Below are 22,905 nucleotides of genomic sequence, written 5' to 3' on the forward strand. Positions count from 1 at the left end.
TAGCCAGACTCATCAAGAAAAAAAGGGAAAAGACCCAAATCAACAGAATTAGAAATGAAAAAGAAGTAACAAATGACACGGCAGAAATACAAAGGATCATGAGAGATTACTACAAGCAACCATATGCCAATAAAATGGACAACCTGGAAAACATGGACACATTTTTAGAGAAGCACAACCTTCCGAGACTGAACCAGGAAGAAATAGAAAACATAAACAGACCAATCACAAGCAGTGATATTAAGACTGTGATTAAAAGACTTCCAACAAGCAAAAGCCCGGGACCAGATGGCTTCACAGGCGAATTCTATCAAACATTTAGAGAAGAGCTAACACCTATCCTTCTCTAACTCTTCCAAAATATAGCAGAGGGAGAAACACTCCCAAACTCATTCTACGAGGCCACCATCACCCTGATACCAAAACCAGACAAAGATGTCAGAAACAAAGAAAACTACAGGCCAATAACACTGATGAACACAGATGCAAGAATCCTCAACAAAATACAACAAACAGAATCCAACAGCACATTAAAAGGATCATGCACCATGATAAAGCGGGGTTTATCCCAGGAATGCAAGGATTCTTCAATATAAGCAAATCAATCAATGTGATATACCATATTAACAAATTGAAGAAAAAAAACATATGATAATCTCAAAAGATGCAGAAAAAGCTTCCGACAAAATTCAACAGCCATTTATGATTAAAACCCTCCAGAAAGTAGGCCTAGAGGGAACTTACCTCAACATAATAAAGGCCATATATGACAAACCCACAGCAAACATCATTCTCAATGGTGAAAAACTGAAATCATTTCCACTGAGATCAGGAACAAGATAAGGTTGCCCACTCTCACCACTATTATTCAACATAGTTTTGGAAATTTTAGCCATGGCAATCAGAGAAGCAAAAGAAATAAAAGGAATCCAAATCAGAAAAGGAGAAGTAAAGCTGTCACTGTTTGCAGATGACATGATACTATACATGGAGAATCCTAAAGACTCTACCAGAAAACTACTAGAACTAATCAGTGAATTTGGTAAAGTAGCAGGATACAAAATTAACACACAGAAATCTCTTACATTCCTGTACACTAATGATGAAAAATCTGAACAAGAAATTAAGGAAACACTCCCATTTACCATTGCAACAAAAAGAATAAAATACCTAGGAATAAACCTACCTAAGGAGACAAAAGACCTATATGCAGAAAACTATAAGACACTGATGAAAGAAATTAGAGATGATACAAACAGAGGGAGGGATACACCATGTTCTTGGATTGGAAGAATCAACATTGTGAAAATGACTATACTACCCAAAGCAATCTACAGGTTCAATGCAATCCGTATCAAACTACCACTGGCATTTTTCATATAACTAGAACAAAAAATTTCACATTTTGTATGGAAACACAAAAGTCCCTGAATAGCCAGAGCAATCTTCTTAATTAATTAATTAATTAATTAATTATTCTTTGTTATATTGGGTCTTTGTTGCTGTGCATGGGCCTTCTCTAGTTGCAGCAAGCGGGGGCTACTCTTCGTTGTGGTGTGCGGGCTCCTCATTGCGGTGGCTTCTCTTGTTGTGGAGCACAGGCTCTAGGCGTGCGGCCTTTAGTAGTTGTGGCACTCGGGCTCAGTGGTTGTGGTTTGCGGGCTCTAGAGCAGAGGCTCAGTAGTTGTGGTGCCTGGGCTTACCTGTTCCACGGCATGTGGGATCTTCCCAGACCAGGGCTGGATCACGTGCCCCCTGCATTGGCAGACAGATTCTTCACCACTGAGCCACCAGGGCAGCCCCAGCCAAAGCAATCTTGAGAAAAAAAACGGAGCTGGAGGAATCAGGCTCCTGTAAGTCAGACTATACTACAAAGCTACAGTAATCAAGACAGTATGGTACTGGCACAAAAACAGAAATATAGATCAATGGAATAGGATAGAAAGCCCAGAGGTAAACCCACGCACATATGATCACCTTATTTTTGATAAAGGAGGCAAGAATATACAATGGAAAAAAGACAGCCTCTTCAATAAGTGGTGCTGGGATAACTGGACAGCTACATGTAAAAGAATGAAATTAGAACACTCCCTAACACCGTATGCAACAGTATAGGGTGGATTAAAGACCTAAGTGTAAGGCCAGACACTATAAAACTCCTAGAGGAAAACATAGGCAGAGCACTCTATGACATAAATCATAGCAAGATCCTTTTTGACCCAGCTCCTAGAGAAATGGAAATAAAAACAAAAATAAACAAATGGGACCTAATGAAACTTAAAAGCTTTTGCACAGCAAAGGAAACCATAAACAAGACGAGAAGACAACCATCAGAATGGGAGAAATATTTGCAAACGAAGCAACTGACAAAGGATTAATCTCCAAAATATACAATCAGCTCATGCAGCTCAATATCAAAAAAAAAAAACCCAATCCAAAAATGGGCAGAAGAGCTAAATAGACATTTCTCCAAAGAAGATATACAGATTGCCAACAAACACATGAAAGGATGCTCAACATCATTACTCATTAGAGAAATGCAAATCAAAACTACAATGAGGTATCACCTCACACCCGTCAGAATGGCTATCATCAGAAAATCTACAAACAATAAATGCTGGAGAGGGTGCGGAGAAAAGGGAACCCTCTTGCACTGTTGGTGGCAATGTAAATTGATACAGCTACTATGGAGAACAGTATGGAGGTTCCTTAAAAAACTAAAAACAGAACTACCATAGGACCCAGCAATCCCACTACTGGGCATATACCCTGAGAAAACCATAATTCAAAGAAACATGTACCACAATGTTCATTGCAGCTCTATTTACAATAGTCAGGACAAGGAAGCAACCTAAGTGTCCATCGACAGATGAATGGATAAAGAAGATGTGGAACATATTTACAATGGAATATTACTCAGCCATAAAAAGAAATGAAATTGAACTATTTGTAGTGAGTTGGATGGACCTAGAGTCTGTCATACAGAGTGAAGTAAGTCCCAAAGAGAAAAACAAATATCATATGCTAACACATATATATGGAACCTAAAAAAAAAGGTTCTGATGAACCTAGGGCCAGGACAGGAATAAAGACGCAGACATAAAGAATGGAATTGAGGACACAGGGAGGGGGAAGGGTAAGCTGGAACGAAGTGAGAGAGTGGCATGGACATATATACACTACCAAATGTAAAACAGATAGCTAGTGGGAAGCAGCCGCATAGCACAGGGAGATCAGCTTGGTGCTTTGTGACCACCTAGAGGGGTGGGATAGGGAGGGTGGGAGGGAGACACAAGAGGGAGGGGATATGGGGATATATGTATACATATAGCTCATTCACTTTGTTATACAGCAGAAACTAACACAACATTGTAAAGCAATTATACTCCAATAAAGATGTTAAAAAAATTAAAAAAAAAACTCCTCTGGACAGAAAGAGACAAACTGCTGTTACTGCAACAGCACAGAAGAATCACAAAACTATACTTGTTTACATATTGCAGGAAGCCTAGGAGTATATACTGTATCACTGAGGTTTAAGAACAGGCATAACCAATCTGTTGTAATAAAAATCAGTATAATAGTTATCTTTGGTGGAGTCAGAGGTTGATCTGAAAGGGAAATTTCCTAGGATAACAGGAATGCTCTATATCTTGATCTGGGTGATGGTTACATAGGGGTATACAATTGCCAATTATATATTGCACTGTATGCTTAAGATCTGTGCATTTTATCACTCTATGCTACTTATACCTCAATAAAACACTGTTAGCATGAAAAGTGTGTTACTTATAAACAAATCAATAAACATAAAGCACAAACAATATACATATAAATAATTCTCAACTTCATGTGCTAATGTGAATAGACAGTGGAAAGAACTTGAACACTAGGAGAAAAAAGTTTACAGTTTATCAAAATATGCGAAGTAGCATTTTTTTAAAAAATAAGAGAATATGTACACATCCTTTATAGGACTTTATGCTATGAATTGTTACGGGTATACTGATCGACACCAGGAATGATTGCTGTTCTAGTTGACTCCAAAATATATTTCCATGCAATAATTTATTTATAACTTTGTATGACCTAAATGATAATTTTATAAATTTTGTTTGGAGCCAATGATATAAGTATTTTGCAGGAAGATATTATTGTTATAAATAATATAAATGTACATGTATATTACACATGTAAAGTGAAAAACTCAGTACTTCCTGTTCAAATTATTTTACTTAGTAATGCCTGCCAAAATGCTCATAGACCTTTTTGAGCCAAAGTTTGTTTCCTCGGAAAGTGTGTTTTAGATATCACAATAAAGTTCTATTTTAGTTTCAAAATTTATACACAAACCACAAATAGTCTCACATATTTCAGAACAATTTAGTAAGGCTAGAAATTATTATAATAATTGAACTAATACTTCATAAGCATAACTATGACATAAAGGCAGCTATTAATCTGATTACAATTTTGAAAATTAGTTAGGCAATAAGGTTTAGCGTATGATTATTTTTTTATGTTTATTTTTTATTTATTTATTTTTTCGTATTAGTCAACCATTTTATACAAATCAGTGTATACATGTCAATCCCAATCTCCCAATTCATCACACCACCACCCCCACCCCCCTGCCGCTTTCCCCCCTTGGTGTCCATACGTTTGTTCTCTACATCTGTGTCTCAATTTCTGCTGTGCAAACCGGCTCATCTGTACCGTTTTCTAGGTTCCATATATATGCGTTAATATACGATATTTGTTTTCCTCTTTCTGACTTACTTCACTCTGTATGACAGTCTCTAGATCCATCCACATCTCTACAAATGACCCAATTTCGTTCCTTTTTATGGCTAAGTAATATTCCATTGTATATATGTACCACATCTTCTTTATCCATTGTCTGTCGATGGACATTTTAGGTTGCTTCCATGTCCTGGCAATTGTAAAGAGTGCTGCAATGAACATTGGGGTGCATGTGTCTTTTTGAATTATGGTTTTCTCTGGGTATATGCCCAGTAGTGGGATTGCTGGGTCATATGGTAATTCTATTTGTAGTTAATTAAGGAACCTCCATACTGTTCTCCATAGTGGCTGTATCAATTTACATTGCCACCAACAGTGCAAGAGGGTTCCCTTTTCTCCACACCCTCTTCAGCATTTTTTGTTTGTAGATTTTCTGATGATGCTCATTCTAACTGGTGTGAGGTGATACCTCATTGTAGTTTTGATTTGCATTTCTCGAATAATTAGTGATGTTGAGCAGCTTTTCATGTGCTTCTTGGCCATCTGTATGTCTTCTTTGGAGAAATGTCTATTTAGGTCTTCTGCCCATTTTTGGATTGGGTTGTTTCTTTAATATTGAGCTGCATGAGCTGTCTATATATTTTGGAGATTAATCCTTTGTCCATGGATTCATTTGCAAATATTTTCTCCCATTCTGAGGGTTGTCTTTTTGTCTTGTTTATGGTTTCCTTTGCTATACAAAAGCTTTTAAGTTTCATTAGGTCCCATTTTTTATTTTTGTTTTCCTTTCCATTACTCTAGAAGGTGGATCAAAAAATAACTTGCTGTGATTTATGTCAAAGAGTGTTCTTCCTATGTTTTCCTCTAAGAGTTTTATAGTGCCTGGTCTTACATTTAGGTGTCTAATCCATTTTGAGTTCATCTTTGTGTATGATGTTAGGGAGCGTTCTAATTTCATTCTTTTACATGTAGCTGTCCAGTTTTCCCAGCATCACTTATTGAAGAGACTCTCTTTTCTCCATTGTATATCCTTGCCTCCTTTGTCATAGATTAGTTGACCATAGGTGCATGGGTTTATCTCTGGGCTTTCTATCCTGTTCCATTGATCTATATTTCCTTTGTTGTGCCAGTACCATATTGTCTTGATTACTGTAGCTTTGTAGCATAGTCTGAAGTCAGGGAGTCTGATTCCTCCAGCTCCGTTTTTTTCCCTCAAGACTGCTTTGGCTATTCAGGGTCTTTTGTGTCTCCATACGAATTTTAAGATTTTTTGTTCTAGTTTTGTAAAAAAATGCCATTGGTAATTTCATAGGGATTGCATTGAATCTGTAGATTGCTTTCAGTAGTATAGTCATTTTCACAATATTGATTCTTCCAACCCAAGAACATTGTATATCTCTCCATCTGTTGGTATCATCTTTAATTTCTTTCATCAGTGTCTTACAGTTTTCTGCATACAGGTCTTTTGTCTCCCTAGGTAGGTTTATTCCTAGGTATTTTATTCTTTTTGTTGCAATGGTAAACGGGAGTGTTTCTTTAATTTCTCTTTCAGATTTTTCATCATTAGTGTATAGGAATGCAAGAGATTTCTGTGCATTAATTTTGTATCCTGCTAGTTCACCAAATTCATTGATTAGCTCTAGTAGTTTTCTGGTGGCATCTTTAGGATTCTCTATGTAGAGTATCATATCATCTGCAAACAGTGACAGTTTTACTTCTTCTTTTTCAATTTGTATTCCTTTTATATCTTTTTCTTCTCTGATTGCCATGGCTAGGACTTCCAAAACTATGTTGAATAATAGTGGTGAGAGTGGACATCCTTGTCTTGTTCCTGATCTTAGAGGAAATGCTTTCAGTTTTTCACCATTGAGAATGATGTTTGCTGTGGGTTTGTCATATATGGCCTTTATTATGTTGAAGTAGTTCTCTCTATACCCACTTTCTGGAGAGTTTTTATCATAAATGGGTGTTAAATTTTGTCAAAAGCTTTTTCTGCATCTATTGAGATGATCATATGGTTTTTCTTCTTCAGTTTGTTAATATGGTGTATCACACTGATTGATTTGCGTATATTGAAGAATCCTCACATTCCTGGGATAAACCCCACTTGATCATGGTGTATGATCCTTTTAATGTGCTGTTGGATTCTGTTTGCTAGTATTTGGTTGAGGATTTTTGCATCTATATTCATCAGTGATATTGGTCTCTAATTTTCTTTTTTTGTAGTATCTTTGTCTGGTTTTGGTATCAGGGTGATGGTGGCCTCATAGAATGAGTTTGGGAGTTTTCCTTCCTCTGCAATTTTTTGGAAGAGTTTGAGAAGTATAGGTGTTAGCTCTTCTCTAAATGTTTGATAGAATTCACGTGTGAAGCCATCTGGTCCTGGACTTTTGTTTGTTGGAAGATTTTTAATCACAGTTTCAATTTCATTACTTGTGATTGGTCTGTTCATGTTTTTTTATTTCTTCCCGGTTCAGTCTTGGAAGGTTATACCTTTCTAAAAATTTGTCCATGTCTTCCAGGTTGTCCATTTTATTGGCATAGAGTTGCTTGTAGTATTCTCTTTGGATGCTTTGGATTTCTTCAGTGTCTGTTGTAACTTCTCTTTTTTCAATTCTAATTGTATTGATTTGAGTCCTCTTCCTCTTTTTCTTGATGAATCTGGCTAATGGTTCATCAATTTTGTTTATCTTCTCAAAGAACCAGCTTTTAGTTTTATTGATCTTTGCTATTGTTTTCTTTGTTTCTATTTCATTTATTTCTGCTCTGATTTTTATGATTTCTTTCCTTCTGCTAACTTTGGGTTTTGTTTGTTCTTCTTTCTCTAGTGCCTTTAGGTGTAAGGTTAGATTGTTTATTTGAGATTTTTCTTGTTTCTTGAGGTAGGCTTGTATAGATATAAACTTCCCTCTTAGAACTGCTTTTGCTGCATCCTATAGGTTTTGGATCATCGTGTTTTCATTGTCATTTGTCTCTAGGTATTTTTTGATTTCCTCTTTGATTTCTTCAGTGAGCTCTTGGTTATTTAGTAATGTATTGTTTAGCCTCCAGGTGTTTGTGTTTTTTACGTTTTTTCCCCTGTAATTAATTTCTAATCTCATAGCGCTGTGGTCAGAAAAGATGCTCGATATGATTTCAATTTTCTTAAATTTACTGAGGCTTGATTTGTGACCCAAGATGTGATCTATCCTGGAGAATGTTCCATGCGCACTTGAGAAGAAAGTGTAATCTGCTGTTTTTCGATGGAATGTCGTACAAATATCAATTAAATCTATCTGGTCTATTGTGTCATTCAAAGCTTCTGTTTCCTTATTTATTTTCATTTTGGATGATCTGTCCATTGGTGTAAGTGAGGTGTTAAAGTCCCCTACTATTATTGTGTTACTGTCGATTTCCTCTTTTATAGCTGTTAGCAGTTGCCTTATGTATTGAGGTGCTCCTATGTTGGGTGCATATATATTTATAATTGTTGTATCTTCTTCTTGGATTGATCCCTTGATCATTATGTAGTGTCCTTCCTTGTCTCTTGTAACATTCTTTATTTTAAAGTCTATTTTATCTGATATGAAAATTGCTACTCCAGCTTTTTTTTGATTTCCATTTGCATGGAATATCTTTTTCCCTCCCCTCACTTTCAGTCTGTATGTGTACCTAGGTCTGAAGTGGGTGCCTTGTAGACAGCATATAGATGGATCTTGTTTTTGTATCCATTCAGCAAGCCTGTGTCTTTTGGTTGGAGCATTTAATCCATTCACATTTAAGGTAATTATCGATATGTATGTTCCTATTACCATTTTCTTAATTGTTTTGGGTTTGCTTTTGTAGGTCCTTTTCTCCTCTTGTGTTTCCCACTTAGAGAAGTTCCTTCAGCATTTGTTGTAGAGCTGGTTTGGTGGTGCTGAATTCTCTTAGCTTTTCCTTGTCTGTAAAGCTTTTGATTTCTCCACTGAATCTGAATGAGATCCTTGCTGGGTGGAGGAATCTTGGTTGTAGCTTCTTCCCTTTCATCACTTTAAGCATATCATGCCACTCCCTTCTGGCTTGTAGAGTTTCTGCTGAGAAATCAGCTGTTAACCTTATGGGAGTTCCCTTGTATGTTATTTGTCATTTTTCTCTTGCTGCTTTCAATAATTTTTCTTTGTCTTTAATTTTTGCTGATTTGATCACCATGTGTCTCGGTGTGTTTCTCCTTGCGTTTATCCTGTATGGGACTCTCTGCACTTCCTGGACTTGGGTGGCTATTTCCTTTCCCATGTTAGGGAAGTTTTCGACTATAATCTCTTCAAATATTTTCTCGGGTCATTTCTCTCCCTCTTCTCCTTCTGGGACCCCTATAATGCGAATGTTGTTGCGTTTAATGTTGTCCCAGAGGTCTCTTCGGCTGTCTTCATCTCTTTGCATTCTTTTTTCTTTATTCTGTTCCGCAGCAGTGAATTCCACCATTCTGTCTTCCAGGTCACTTATCCGTTCTTCTGTCTCAGTTATTCTGCTGTTGATTCCTTATAGTGTATATTTCATTTTAGTTATTGTATTGTTCATCTCTGTTTGTTCTTTAATTCTTCTAGATCTTTGTTAAACATTTCTTGCATCTTCTCAATCCTTGCCTCCATTCTTTTTCCGAGGTCCTGGATCATCTTCACTATCATTATTCTGAATTATTTTTCTGGAAGATTGCCTATCTCTATTTCACTTAGTTGTTTTTCTGGGGTTTTATCTTGTTCCTTCATCTGGTACATAGCCCTCTGCCTTTTCATCTTGTCTATCTTTCTGTGAATGTGGTTTTTGTTGCACAGGCTGCAGGATTGTAGTTCTTCTTGCTTCTGCTGTCCAAGTTTTAGCATATGATTTTAAATCATTTTAATTTTATATTTTTCTATAAATATATTAATTAAATTATAAACAAAGATATATTTACTAAGAAAAGGATAACGAATGTTAATATTAATTTTATTGCCATGAAAGTTTAGCTATATCTGTTCATTAAAGTAGCCTTTATAGAACTTTTACTGTTGAAAAGATTCTATGAGGAGGAAGAAAGAATACATTCAGAGCAACAAAAAGAAGAAATAATAATTTTTTACATACTGTTTTTCTCAATAATTAATGCTATGTAAGTATCGCTAACTTTACTATTAAACTCTACACCAAATCAGAATGCATAGAAAAAAGAGTGGTATATGTACATTCATATTATTTATTAAAATAATATCTTCCTGCAAAATACTTACATAATTGGCTCCAAGCAAAACTTATAAAATTATCATTTAAGTCAATACAAACTTATAAATAAATCACTGTATGGAAATAACATGAACATATTTTATGATTTTTATCATATAGATTAAGGATCAATGAACTTTTTCTGTAAAGGATCAGATACTTATTATTTTGGGGCTTGCAGACCACATAAAATCTCAGTCACGTAGTCAGTTAAAACATGTAAAAACATTCTTGTCTTGAGGTCTGTACATAAACAGATGGATTTGGCTCACAGGCCATATTTTACTGATCCTTGTTATAGATCACTAATAACCATAACTATATCATAAAAATGATAGCAGAGTTATTTTAAAAGTTCAAATATTTTATCTTTATAATGACCAGAATAGGTCCTCCCCCAAATAAAAGTTCTGTTCCTGTTCAGTATCACCCATATGGATGCCAAGGGTGCACGTCAGGACTCAGTTCTGATCAATATGAAGGAGAGCAGCTTTCCCTTTTCTACCCCCTCCTGACTACTCACTCAAACCCACTTACTCCTCAAGGATGGGGTCCTTATTATAGTTATTTTAAAGTTAAACTCAGCCACCCAGAAATGATTATGCTCTTGACAATGCTTATATCAATATGCTAATCATAAGAATATAGAATAAGTCCTTCAAAATGGGCTGTGTCTTATAAAACATGCAGAATGTCTTTTCAACGGTAAGATAAAGAGTTATCCTAAAAAAAAGGCCTATGTTTTCCCTTTCTGGGATTTCTTCTTTCCATCCCTGAAAATGCAATTCAGACCAGCCACCAGTATATAGACACATTTGTATGAAGGCGACGTGGATATTTTCAAGATAAACCAGCTCTGTTAATGTCATTGCATGTCCTTTGAGTATATATTCATATATATATATATATATATATATATATATATATATATATATATATATATATATATATGCCTGCCAACCTCTTAGAAGTTTAAAATCAAGTGATTTCTGATTTCATCCATGTATTTAGTAGGCTATGGTAAAACTCAAAATCTTCAGAGAAATAAACTTTTTTTTTCTCCTAGATCTAAGGAATTTCAGTGGTTGAGGAAATTTCAAGCTGGAGCCGTTACAGTTTAAATCCATTTTTAAAAAAAAATTATTTATATTATTTATTTATTTTTGGCTGTGTTGGGTCTTTGTTGCTGCATGAGGGCTTTCTCTAGTTGTGGCGCGCGGGGGCTACTCTTCATTGTGGTGTGTGGGCTTCTCATTGCAGTGGTTTCTCTTGCTGCGGAGCAGCACAGGCTCTAGGCATGCAGGCTTCAGTAGTTGTGGCACGGGCTCAGTAGTTGTGGCTTGTGGGCTCTAGAGTGCAGGCTCAGTAGTTGTCGTGCACGGGCTTAGTTGCTCTGCAGCATGTGGGATCTTCCCGGACCAGGGCTTGAACCCGTGTCTCCTGCGTTGGCAGGCGGATTCTTAACCACTGCGCCACCAGGGAAGCCCTAAATCCATTTTTTTATTTGAAGTAGAGTATATTATAGAGAATGGGTTTCAAAACAGTTCCTTTAGGGTTTTATGTTTTTTATAGAGTCCAAGATGTATAGATTCTAAAAGCACCTTCTTAAAAATAATTCGATTATTCTCTTGCACTCCGGACAAAGTGCAAACTTCTAAACATGGTTTGTACCTTCCAGTCCAGCCTCTTGCTTCTCTCTCTTCTCTGCTCCTGCCACTGTGCATCTTGCATTCTACACAGCAGCCACTCTGAATGCCTCTCAGTTTCTGCTGTGTGCTGGGACCTCTTCACCTCCAGCCTTGGCACATGGAGGTCCCACTACCATGGACTCACCTCCTCTCTGCCAACTCCTCTTCCTTATCTGGCCTCTGTGTAGTCCTCAGATCTCTGCTTAGATGTCATTTCTCTCATGTAGTCTATCCTGACCGCTCCAGAAGGCCAGGTTACATGAACTTTCTGTCTCTGCCATCACTGGTTTGTTCTTTATCAGAACATTCTTAACACGTTATATTATGATTGAAGTTCAGTGGTTGGTGTCCTTCTTTAGATGGCAGTCTCAGCAAGGTCATGGTGAATCTTCTTAATGACAGTATACCTAATGCCTAATACAGTGCCTGAGCCAGTAGGTGCTCAGAGAATATTAATTGAATGTTGCTGGGTCAAGAACGACTCCTATCTGATGTTCTCGTCCACCACAACATAGAGAAGATGATGCTACTGACCCACCCACCAAAGGGCATAATCTGGAATAATCTCATTCCCCAGGAACACTTGAGGCCATAAGAATTGAAGTGGTGAAAGAGTTGGGCATAAAGCATGGTCCTCCTTTGCACAGAAAGTAACGATATTCAGTGACCAAATTCATGACCCTAACTAAACTTATTATTCTTAAGCTCGAAATAACTGAAGTAGGGTAATAGAGACTGACTTTGTCAAATGATCAAAAAGGATATAAACATAACTCAGAAAACAACAGACCTCTCTCTGATTTTGATAATTTAAGTTTATAAGATGTGTTCCTTCTAATCTGGAGATGCAGGGAGAACAATCCAGCAGACCAGACCCTGCTCCCCTGCCCAGCACTCATTGCTCAGCAGCACACCCACTGATTGGGGAGTTCCTCTTTCAACAAACATTTGATGTGGTCCAGAGTATTTCTCAGCTTGTACATTTTGCCCTCTCTCCGCTCTCTCAAAGGTTGTTCTTGATATTAATCTCCTTGTCCCCCATTTTTTTTAAATTGAAGTTTAGTTGATTTACAATATTGTGTTAGTTTCAGGTGGACAGCAAAGTGATTCAGTTATATATATATTTTTTTCAGACTATTTTCCATTATAGGTTACTACAAGATACTATATATCTGTATATCTTGTGCTATACGGTAAATCCTTGTTACTTACCTATTTTATGTATAATAGTTTGTATCTGTTAATGCCGTACCCATAGTTTATCCCTGACCCCACCCCCTTTCCCCTTTGGTAACCATAGTTTGTTTTCTACATCTGTGAGTCTGTTTCTGTTTTGTATATATTGATACATTCTTTTGTATTATTTTTAGATTCCACATATAAGTGATATCATATAATATTTATCTTTCTCTGTCTGACCTACTTCACTTAGTATGATATTCACTAGGTCCATCCATGTGGCTGCAAATGGCAATATTTCTTTTTTTATGACTGAGTAATAATATTCCATTGTATACATGTACCACATCTTCTTAAGTCTGTTGATGGGCACTTGGGTTGTTTCCATGTCTTGCCTATTGTAAATAGTGCTGCTGTGAACAATGGGGTACATGTATCTTTTCGAATTAGAGTTTTCATCTTTTCCAGATATATGCCTAGGAGTAGGATTGCTGAATCATATGGTAGCTCTACTTTTAGTTTTTTAAGGAACCTCCATACTGTTTTCCACAGTGGCTGCACCAATTTACATTCCCACTAACACTGCACGAGGGTTCCCTTTTCTCCACACCCTCTCCAGCATTTATTATCTGTAGACATTTTGATGATGGTCATTCTGACTGGTGTGAGGTGATACCTCATTGTGGTTCTGATTTGAATTTCTCTAATAATTAGAGATGTTGAGTATCTTTTCATGTGCCTGTTGGCCATCTGTATGTCTTCTTTGGAGAAATGTCTTATTAGGTCTTCTGCCCATTTTTTGACATTGAGTTGTATGAGTTGTTTGCGTATTTTGGCTATTAATCCTTTGTCGATCGGGTCATTTGCAAATATTTTCTCCCATTCCGTAGATTGCCTTTTTGTTTTGTTGGTGGTTTCCTTTGCTGTGCAAAAGCTTTCAAGTTTGATTAGATCTCACTTATTTATTTTTGCTTTTATTTCTTTTGCCTTGGGAGTCCCTGTCCCCTGTCTTAAACGTGGTCTTTTATTTCTATTTATGATCTTCCACTATCACCTTCTTGTTTCAAGCTTCACTTTTGCCTTAATATTGGTCACTGTCAAACCACACTGTCCTCCACATTCCCAGGTCTGAGACCTCTCGTTGCTGCTATTCCCATGGCTACTATCAATGCTCCTGGCTGACTCAAGGTCTCAGGATGTGGCTTTCAAATACCAGCGCTCCCAGGAGGATTTGGGACATTGGGGAATGGGGGTGGACTCAGTAGGAACAGGGAATGTTAACCTATTACTATTTCTCTGGCATACATGAGGATAGCAGAACTAGAGAGTTTAGGAAAATGGCCACATAGCAGGTGGAATTTTCCTAAGGCTACAGACTAATGGAGAAATAGAAAATCATTCAGCTTCATCCCAGCACCCTCAGCTCACCAGTGCATTCTCCTTTATGGAGCTGGATGAAGACTTCTGCAAGGGGTGTTTGCCAGGGCCAGCCTACCGCAAAGTATTGCTGAGTCTTCAGGACAATAGAGGAAATTCTTAAACTAAAAGCATCAGTGCTTTTGCTGTATTTACACTGATATTACATGTGCAAATGCCCAGCAGTCCATGGGTGCTCTCTTACCTTGTGTAATTGGTAATACTGCAAGGCACCGATTCCACCTTGCTCCTCTGCAGTCCAGAGCACCAAACGCAGAGTCCTCTTTGGACGCAGTCCTGGGAAAAATAATAAAATAAAACAAGTGATTCTTCAGTTGCTTTTGAATTTTTGAAAAATGGCAGGGCCTCTTATCTGCATTCTGGAGGCAGGAGGGAATCAGAGGCATGCGCATTCATCTCTTGCTCTTGTGGTTGCCTGATTTAGGGTGTGGCTGACACAGCAAAGGAGTACCCTCAGGGCTGATCTCCAGGGCAGGTTAATGAAGAAAGGTGTTGTGATAAATGCCAGCCAGGAATTGAGAGTCTCTATTCATATCCTTAACTGGACAACCTGCCCAGTAGGACCCAATGGATGGCCAAGTTCATTGGGATATTAGATTGCATCCAGAAGATGAAGCTAGGCTCTAGACAGATCATGAGGCCTTCCAATGATTAACTGAAACCCAATCATTTGCCTCTACTTCAAGACAAGGTGTGTTGGGGGTTGCTTCTTAGTCTAAATCCACAAGTATAGCTAGCTGCCCATGCTATCCTTAGTAATGTAATGATTGTGAAGCAGATGCAATGTTTATGTTTACCCAGGGTCATGTTCCCCTCCTTCTTGGAAATATAAGGTCATTCACTTAAGGTCAATGAAAATGAATTGAATGCGAATGACATTTTATTCATCTCATTACCGCACAGCTTGGTGGCAATTTCATTGACTTGGGAAATACAAACTTGTATCCTGCAGTTATTAAAGCTACTAGCAGATCTGGCGTATCTAGAACCATTTTTGAGTGACTGTCTGCTCCGTAAAAGCTAACTACAATGGTCAAACAGTATGCTAAAAGTTCCACTGTTTGACCAAGATTTAAAACTCATTTCTGATTTGGACCTGATGATGTAGTTTCTGAGAAATAACAAAGGCAGAAACACGTGAAGCTGGGCTTAAATCTTATTAATAAGATCTGTCCTCTTGCCTCACTGCAGGGAAACCATAGGGAAAGACTTTGAATGGCTCTGAGATGGACACACTACAGACGTCGAGTATAACCAACTGCTGCCACCCAGGCACGTGGCCTTCTTCAAGGGAGCGGGCTGGTCGACCTCAGCCTGGATGATAAATGCTCCTGGGAAATGGAGCTCTGTCCTGCCTCCTCTGGACACCAACAAGTATTCTCCTTTCACAAGTCTAGTGCCAAGGCATTGAAAAGGAGCTACGTTTCTCACTAAATTGAATATTGTGAAGCTACTTTACACTTGAGCATTTTAACATAATTAAAAGAGCGCAGGTTTAGGAGGCAGGCTGACCTGAGTTCCAATTAAAGCCTAGGCAAGCAATGTCCACATCCAATTGTTCAGCAAATCCCATTGGTGTTTTCTTCTAAGTCCATCTAGAATCCAACTTTTTCACCTCTGCTACCACGCTGGTCCAAGCCCCACCTTCTTTTGCCTGGACTGTTGCAAAACAGTCTTCCTAACTGGTCTCCCTGCCTCAGCCTGTGCCCCTCTGCAGCTGATGGTCTGCACTGCAGACAGCAAGACTCTTGTAAAACTTATACCAGAGCATGTCATTTCTCTGTTCAAAACCTTCAAGAGCCATACTGTAAGCTTCTCAAAGGCAGGTATTTAAGCTTTGTGATTCAATGTGATGCCCCCAGTGCCCAGACTGTTTGGCACATATTAGGTGCCCAATAAATAGGTCTTGAATGAATAAATGAATCCAAAGTGTGGTGCCTCACTAGTAAAATTCAAAGCCCTCTACCCCTGTCTCAACCTCATTTCCTAAAACATTCCTGCTAGCTCATTTCCAGGCAAAATGTTATAGTTGAAAAAGGCAGACAGATCTGGTGAGCCCTGCTATTAATAGGCACTAGCTGTGTAACCACTGGGAAATAGATCTACCTGAACTTCAGCTTCCTTATCTAAAGAGTGGAGGGAATATTACATGCTCATAACATAACAACTTCCCCGGGTGGTTGTGAGGACGAAATGCGGTGTGATGAAGACAATCTGTGTCTGCCATGCAACAGACACTCAATGAATGAATTATAAAACTACATAATGGATAGCCAGGCACAGAGCACACACTTTTACCCATAGAGAGAAGGGGCATCTAGATACTCAAGACAATCTTCCAAAGTCATCTGAGCCCCTGCTGAAGAAGAATCGTGAAGTACCCACTGCCTGCTCCACAGAGTCTAACCACCGACTCACACTCAGAGCACAAACTTAAACTGTTGTTGGATTAAGAAATATAATCAGTCTATATCTAAAGACCATAGTCACTGGCGCCTCTAACAGAAATGTGCTTAGTGTCAATTTAAATCAAATGACATTTTGCTTGCAACACAGAAAAAAATAAAAAAGGATAGGGGCTTCCCTGGTGGCGCAGTGGTTGAGAATCTGCCTGCTAATGCAGGAGACACGGGTTCGAGCCCTGGTCTGGGAAGATCCCACATGCCGCGGAGCAACTGGGCCCGTGAGCCACAATTACTGAGCCTGCGCGTCTGGAGCCTGTGCTCCGCAACAAGAGAGGCCGCGATAATAAGAGGCCCGCGCACCGCGATGAAGAGTGGCCCCCGCTTGCCACAGCTGGAGAAAGCCCTCGCACAGAAATGAAGACCCAAAACAGCCATAAATAAATTAATTAATTAAAAAAAAAAAAAAGGATAAAGTGCTGCAAATGAAAATTCTGAACATGTTTTTAGATCCATAAAGAAGGGGAAAAAACTGTTTACATATCTCAATTACCAGCAAAACAGTACCAAGTTATTAAAACGATGGAGTTCTCTAAATAGGGATCAAGGGACAGTTAGCACAAGTTAGAGAAAAATCAATTTTTAAAAGCCAATGCCCTGAATAGCCCCATAGATTTGGTGTTCTACTTGCAAGTCATTACCGTACAGGATTAGTCTCCTTCACATTTCAAATCAGCCAGATAACCAATGATGTTATACTAAGATAACAAAAAAGTAATCGGTTTGAAGTGAGGAATGCTAAGGCCTCCAAACAACAACAGCATAGCTGGTGCATGGCTGGCCCTGAGGAGACAGAGCCACCTCCCAGCCCTGGAGAAGTTCAGTCCCCATCTTACTCCACATTCAAGGTTAAGGCCCAAACAGAAGAGGTTAGGAAACAAGTGGTTAAGCAAATACCTGACTGAGCTGAGAAGTCTCTTTTCCACTCTGACATTCTGATTGTCCCTAGAACCTAAGAGAAATTCATGGGACTTCATTCAGTACTAGACCCTGACTTTAGTGTGGAGTTAGAGCCCCCAGGCCACCCAAGTCCACAGACAGGCAGCATGGGGCACAGAAAGGTGTTGGCTGTGGAATCTCAATAAACATTGTTTGATTCCCTGCTCTGCCACTTCTGGCTCTTTGACTTTAGATTAGTTGCCCAATCTCTCTGACCCTCAGTTTCCTCATCTACACAATAAGGAAAAGGGGAATTGCCTCATGACTTTGTTAAGAAAATTAAATGAGACCAGGCAAATACATATGAAGCACAGTTCCTGGCACATAGTAGGCTTTCAAGAATTGTCTGTTAGCTTCACTCTACATCACTCCATGAACTTCAGTCTGTGCCAATGATTTCCTGGGAAATCCTGTGAGAGAACTAGGAAGGAAGCATCTTTCTCATTCCTCTTCCCTAGGAACCGTAGAACATCTTTGTTTATACATAATGCATACCCAGCCAAGGGAGAAACACAAATTTCATCCAGCTCATAGAAAAACACATAACCTCTTTCAGCACGGAATAGGCCCTCATTCCAACATAGAGCATATCCAAATCCAAAGAAATAGAAATTGTTTCCTCACTTTAAAAACTGAAGGCCAATCAGAATTTTTAGTTTCTGGATAAAGTAAAAAAGCTTAATAAATCTGAAAACTGAATAAAGTTGATATAAAGATGTCTGCATTTATCATTTTTAAATAATAGAATTTATTGTGTATCTCAAATCCAAACTGGTTTCAAAGCTAGGCATTTTAAGTATATAAAGTAACAAAAATAACAACAACAACAATAATAAATAATAATGACAGCAACACAACAAAGTGACACAAGGTCAAATGCAGGGATCTCATCTTGTAGTGAAACTAGGGTAAATGAATAGCTCCGCAGGAATCCTAGCTCACAGCTGTGGCCCTGGCTCAGTGGTTTACAGCACCAGCCTAAGGCAAGCACATGAAATAAACCTTAGAATTGGAGGTGAGAGGGAGGACCCTGGGCTGAGCTGGCTAGGAGTCAGCTCTAATTGAGGTTTTGTCAGAAGATAGGCAATTAGTTCCTCCATAAATGTAATGAAACCGCCCAGAGATCTCTTGACCTCCTGGAATTTTTATTAAGAACTTCAGATAGCACAACAAACTTTTATGGCATTACAGTTTTTCTCTAAAAGAACATAAACTACAGATAATGTGTCAGAGTTTTGTCTTTGTTTATGAAATAAGACACATGCATTTCACTTTCATTTTACTGATGAGAGTAATAATGCTATTGGGAAAATAGTGCCTATGAGAAAAGGTGAAAACAATCTGGCTGGAGTTTATTTTGTTATTATCAAATTTAAAGATAAGTCGTCTGAGAGTTAAAGCAATAAACTGAAAAGGTCAACTGACTGTCCTGCACTTGCACTAAGAGTGGGCCAAAATAAAATAAACTTAGATTAATCCAGCCTTGTAGATAGATTTCCCAAATCATGAATTCTAAAGAACACTATTTGTTAACAAAGTGTATTAACCCAAATGCCTGTTTACTACTCCGTTTCAGTACTGCCAGAACTATGTATAAGTACTCTTCTCCGTTCTGACACCAATTGTGTAGAGAAAACACAATTTTCTCTTATAGTAAATATACTCAGTTTCCACACATATGCACTAGCTCATAAATACACTTGTTGTCCAGCTCTCCTTTATCAACAATTCAAAAGAGTGCTGCATTTAGAGATGTCTAATACTGTAATAAACTTGACTAGTATAAGTGCAGTATCTGAATTAAAGAATAAATAATGACATATTAGTATATAAACTGAATGAGATGAGGCAGTAAGCATAGTGGTTAAGCATATGGGTTTTGGGGTTGAGACCTAGTTCCACCTTGGACGAGTTACATAATTCATTATATGATATATAAGCACATTATCACTGATTTTTTTTAAAACAGGGGGCATGGTTACACAAAGATTCATTATTTTCGTGAAGTAAATTACAACTACTACTCTTTATAGGCAGGAACAGAAAATCACTTGGAGGAAGATCTTTTGCTCTTGGAAGAATCACTTGTATCTTTCTTAGCCATGTAAATATAAAGCAATTAGACAGTTTTGGGGGGCATTGGGGCAAGGCAACAAACTTTTTAAAACTCCATCTTGCTAGCTGCTTCCCCTTGAGCTATCTGGAGGAACAACCTGGACACTGGGCAGGAGATAAATCAGAGTGTAAGAGGAGCCCAGGGTCTTCTGGGAGGAAAGCCCAGGGTCCTCACCCCTGCTTCCTTGGACAGAGGACTGGGGATGAGAGAACTGTTGGGTCAGGGTGACAATGACTAAAGTCCCGAGGCAGGGAAGGTCCTGGAAAGCACTAAAATAAAGTGATCTTGATGAAGAAAGGAGTCTGGGTTGTTGACCTGGGCTCAACACAGTGGCCTAAGATTCAGGGGAAGGGCTAATTGTAGTCTAGCATGTGGCCAAGTCCAGAAGCTCCTCCAGATCCAGCCACCCTAACAGAGGTTATGATTTAGAGAACTGAGGATGGGAATATCAACAAAGGGAGTTGTAACCTTGCTCCCCAAAATGGGCACCACTGTAACTTAGGGCTGCAAACAGTGCCATGCAGCAGCCAGAAGGAGTTGTACTCACAGGTGGACCCAGCCACAGGTTTCTGGAGGAGGACTGACCCATTTGCCCTGATTCAAGTCCCAGAGACCTCAGGAGGAGGTAACAGACTTCCTGCTAATAAGGCCTGTAGAGGCTTGGATGATTAACTATAAAGGAGACTGAAGGATGTGATCATATTTATAACCTGTGTTTGTGGAGCAGGTCATAACAGTTATAATTTCCATAATTCAAAGTGAACAGTCCTACCTCATTATAATGATTAGGATTCTATTAGCCAGGAAAATCACTATTAATCATCACTGAAGTAGAAATGCTGTGACTACCATGGTGTGAAGGCCATTTCTGGCCCTAACCCAGTTTTCCACTCTTATCATCCTGCTTCTACCTCTCATCCTAAGCTCCAGCCACATCCCATTTCCTACCAGTCCCTGACCTGAGAGGCCATGATATGTCAGATTTCTGGTCCTTTGTAGATGCTCTTCTTCCTATCTAGAATGCCCCTTCAACTTTTCCATCTGGCAAACTCCTATTCATTCGACAAAGCCCATCACTAACATTACTTTACCTGGGAAGGCTCCCCTAACTCTAGGGAAAAGTTGGTTGTTCCTTTCTCAGTGTTCTTCTAGAACTTCACACGGATCTCTCTGTTCATTTTCAACCACACTTACACGTTGATCTCCCCACTAGACCACTAATTTTCTGAGACACTCGTTTCTCTTTTTCATAACCCTGGTCCAGTACCTGATGTGTAACAAGTGCTGAAAAACTGTTTATTGACTGACTGGATGAATGAATGAGTGAATAAATATATTTATATAAGTATAAATACAGCTACTACCTTTTTGGAGAGTGGCATTGACATATATATACTACCAAATGTAAAACAGATATCTAGCGGGAAGCAGCCGCATAGCACAGGGAGATCAGCTCGGTGCTTTGTGACCACCTAGAGGGGTGGGATAGGGAGGGTGGGAGGGAGACACAAGAGGGAGGGGATATGGGGATATATGTATACATATAGCTCATTCACTTTGTTATACAGCAGCAACTAACACAACAATGTAAAGCAATTATATTCCAATAAAGATGTTATGAAAAATAAATAAATAAATAAAGCATACTAGTGACTCTTCAGTTCAGGAAGTTAAGATATGCTCTTTTTGTGAAACCAAAGCCTAGTAGCCTAGTTAATTAGATGTGCTTCAACTTCTACATTTGCTTCAGTTGTTAATACATTTACCTACTTTTGTAACACAGACGGATCTAGTCAAAATTATTACATCAATAGCTCCTGTTGATCAAGTCATTAAATAAATATATTATGGTCACAGAAATCTTTCCAACAGCTAATTGTATTAAATTATAGGTATCTGCATTTTAAGCTCTGACATCTCTCTTTAATTTTTTACTTCAATATTTTTTCTGATTATAAAACAATATATCCTTTAAAAAATGGAAAACTATAAAGAAATTAGAAAACAAAAACAACCTATAAGCATATTTTATTTCCTTATAATTTTTGTATGCATGCATTTGTATACATATATAAAGAGTGATTTTTATATATAATTTTATACTACATTTTCCACTTAAAAATCATGGCATATGTGGCCTCTATCTATAATAATAATCAATAATCTTCAAGAAAGTGATTCTTAATTTTTTTAGCTATTCTCTTACTGTTGGATATTTAAGGTTTTTATCCTTAGGGCAAGTTCTTAAAAGTAGAAATAATGAGTCTAAATAGTATAAACATTTTTAAGGCTCTTGAAACATGTCACCAATGCCCTAAAAAAAGCTAACCAATATTCCCACCAGCAGTGTATGAGAATATTCACTTCTACTTAATGTGGAACTTTAAATCTTATCTCCTTAATTTTTATGTCTGTCAATACATTATATTTATTTTTCGATACTACATTCTACGCATTTTCAGCCAAAATAATTACACCACACACATGCACACTCAATCTGTAGTCTAGTTTAACTTGACTGAGACAAATGTTAAGTTTGTATCTGATGCTTGACTAGAGTTAAAATATGTGAATTTATTTTTCTTATTTAAAATGCCTGATAGTAGGGCTCTTTCAGTAATATATTTCTAAGATAATGTTAGTATCATGTAGGGATCACAAGCTTGATCTAGCTGGAATTTTAAAACATACTATTTCTTTTTCCCTATCGTTATTTAGAGTGTTTTTATCTGCAAGGGGGTAATAGAAAGCCTGCTTAATGATAGATTTGAACTCTGAATCACACTTCCATTAAGAGTTCTACCTTGCAAAAACATCAAGTGGGGAAGTTAAACAAATAGTGCAATTTTTAAGAAATGATGATAAATCAAGTACAAGTACCAAGACCTCTCTTGCAAATTCACATTCACCAATATGATCCTCTAAACTGCATTTCTTGTGAAGATGGTGCTGTCTGAGGGAGCACAAAAGTGTTTGTACTTGAATCAGAGATTATCAACAAGCAATGCATCTCCAACAAGCAACTGAGGTGAGAACATTTCTGGGATCCCTTTTCAACACCGAACAACAGATACGAAGCATAGATGTTTTATAATGAAGGCACCATCTTTAAGCTGCTCCT

The 22,905-nt window shown here is 38.1% G+C and overlaps 1 protein-coding gene across 6 annotated transcripts in view; it reads right to left on the minus strand.

Moving 5' to 3' along the window:
• The window catches only part of CPQ (carboxypeptidase Q), a 505,229-nt gene that overhangs the window by 113,124 nt on the left and 369,200 nt on the right, over positions 1-22,905 (minus strand). For all 6 annotated transcript variants that reach the window (XM_057532254.1, XM_057532249.1, XM_057532253.1 and 3 more), the window contains one exon: positions 14,452-14,543. In XM_057532254.1, coding sequence (XP_057388237.1) covers positions 14,452-14,543 — 92 coding nt within the window. The remainder of the gene's footprint in view (positions 1-14,451; positions 14,544-22,905) is intronic.

The sequence above is a fragment of the Balaenoptera acutorostrata genome, chromosome 17, assembly GCF_949987535.1.
Source record: "Balaenoptera acutorostrata chromosome 17, mBalAcu1.1, whole genome shotgun sequence".
NCBI classification, from domain to species: Eukaryota; Metazoa; Chordata; class Mammalia; order Artiodactyla; family Balaenopteridae; genus Balaenoptera; species Balaenoptera acutorostrata.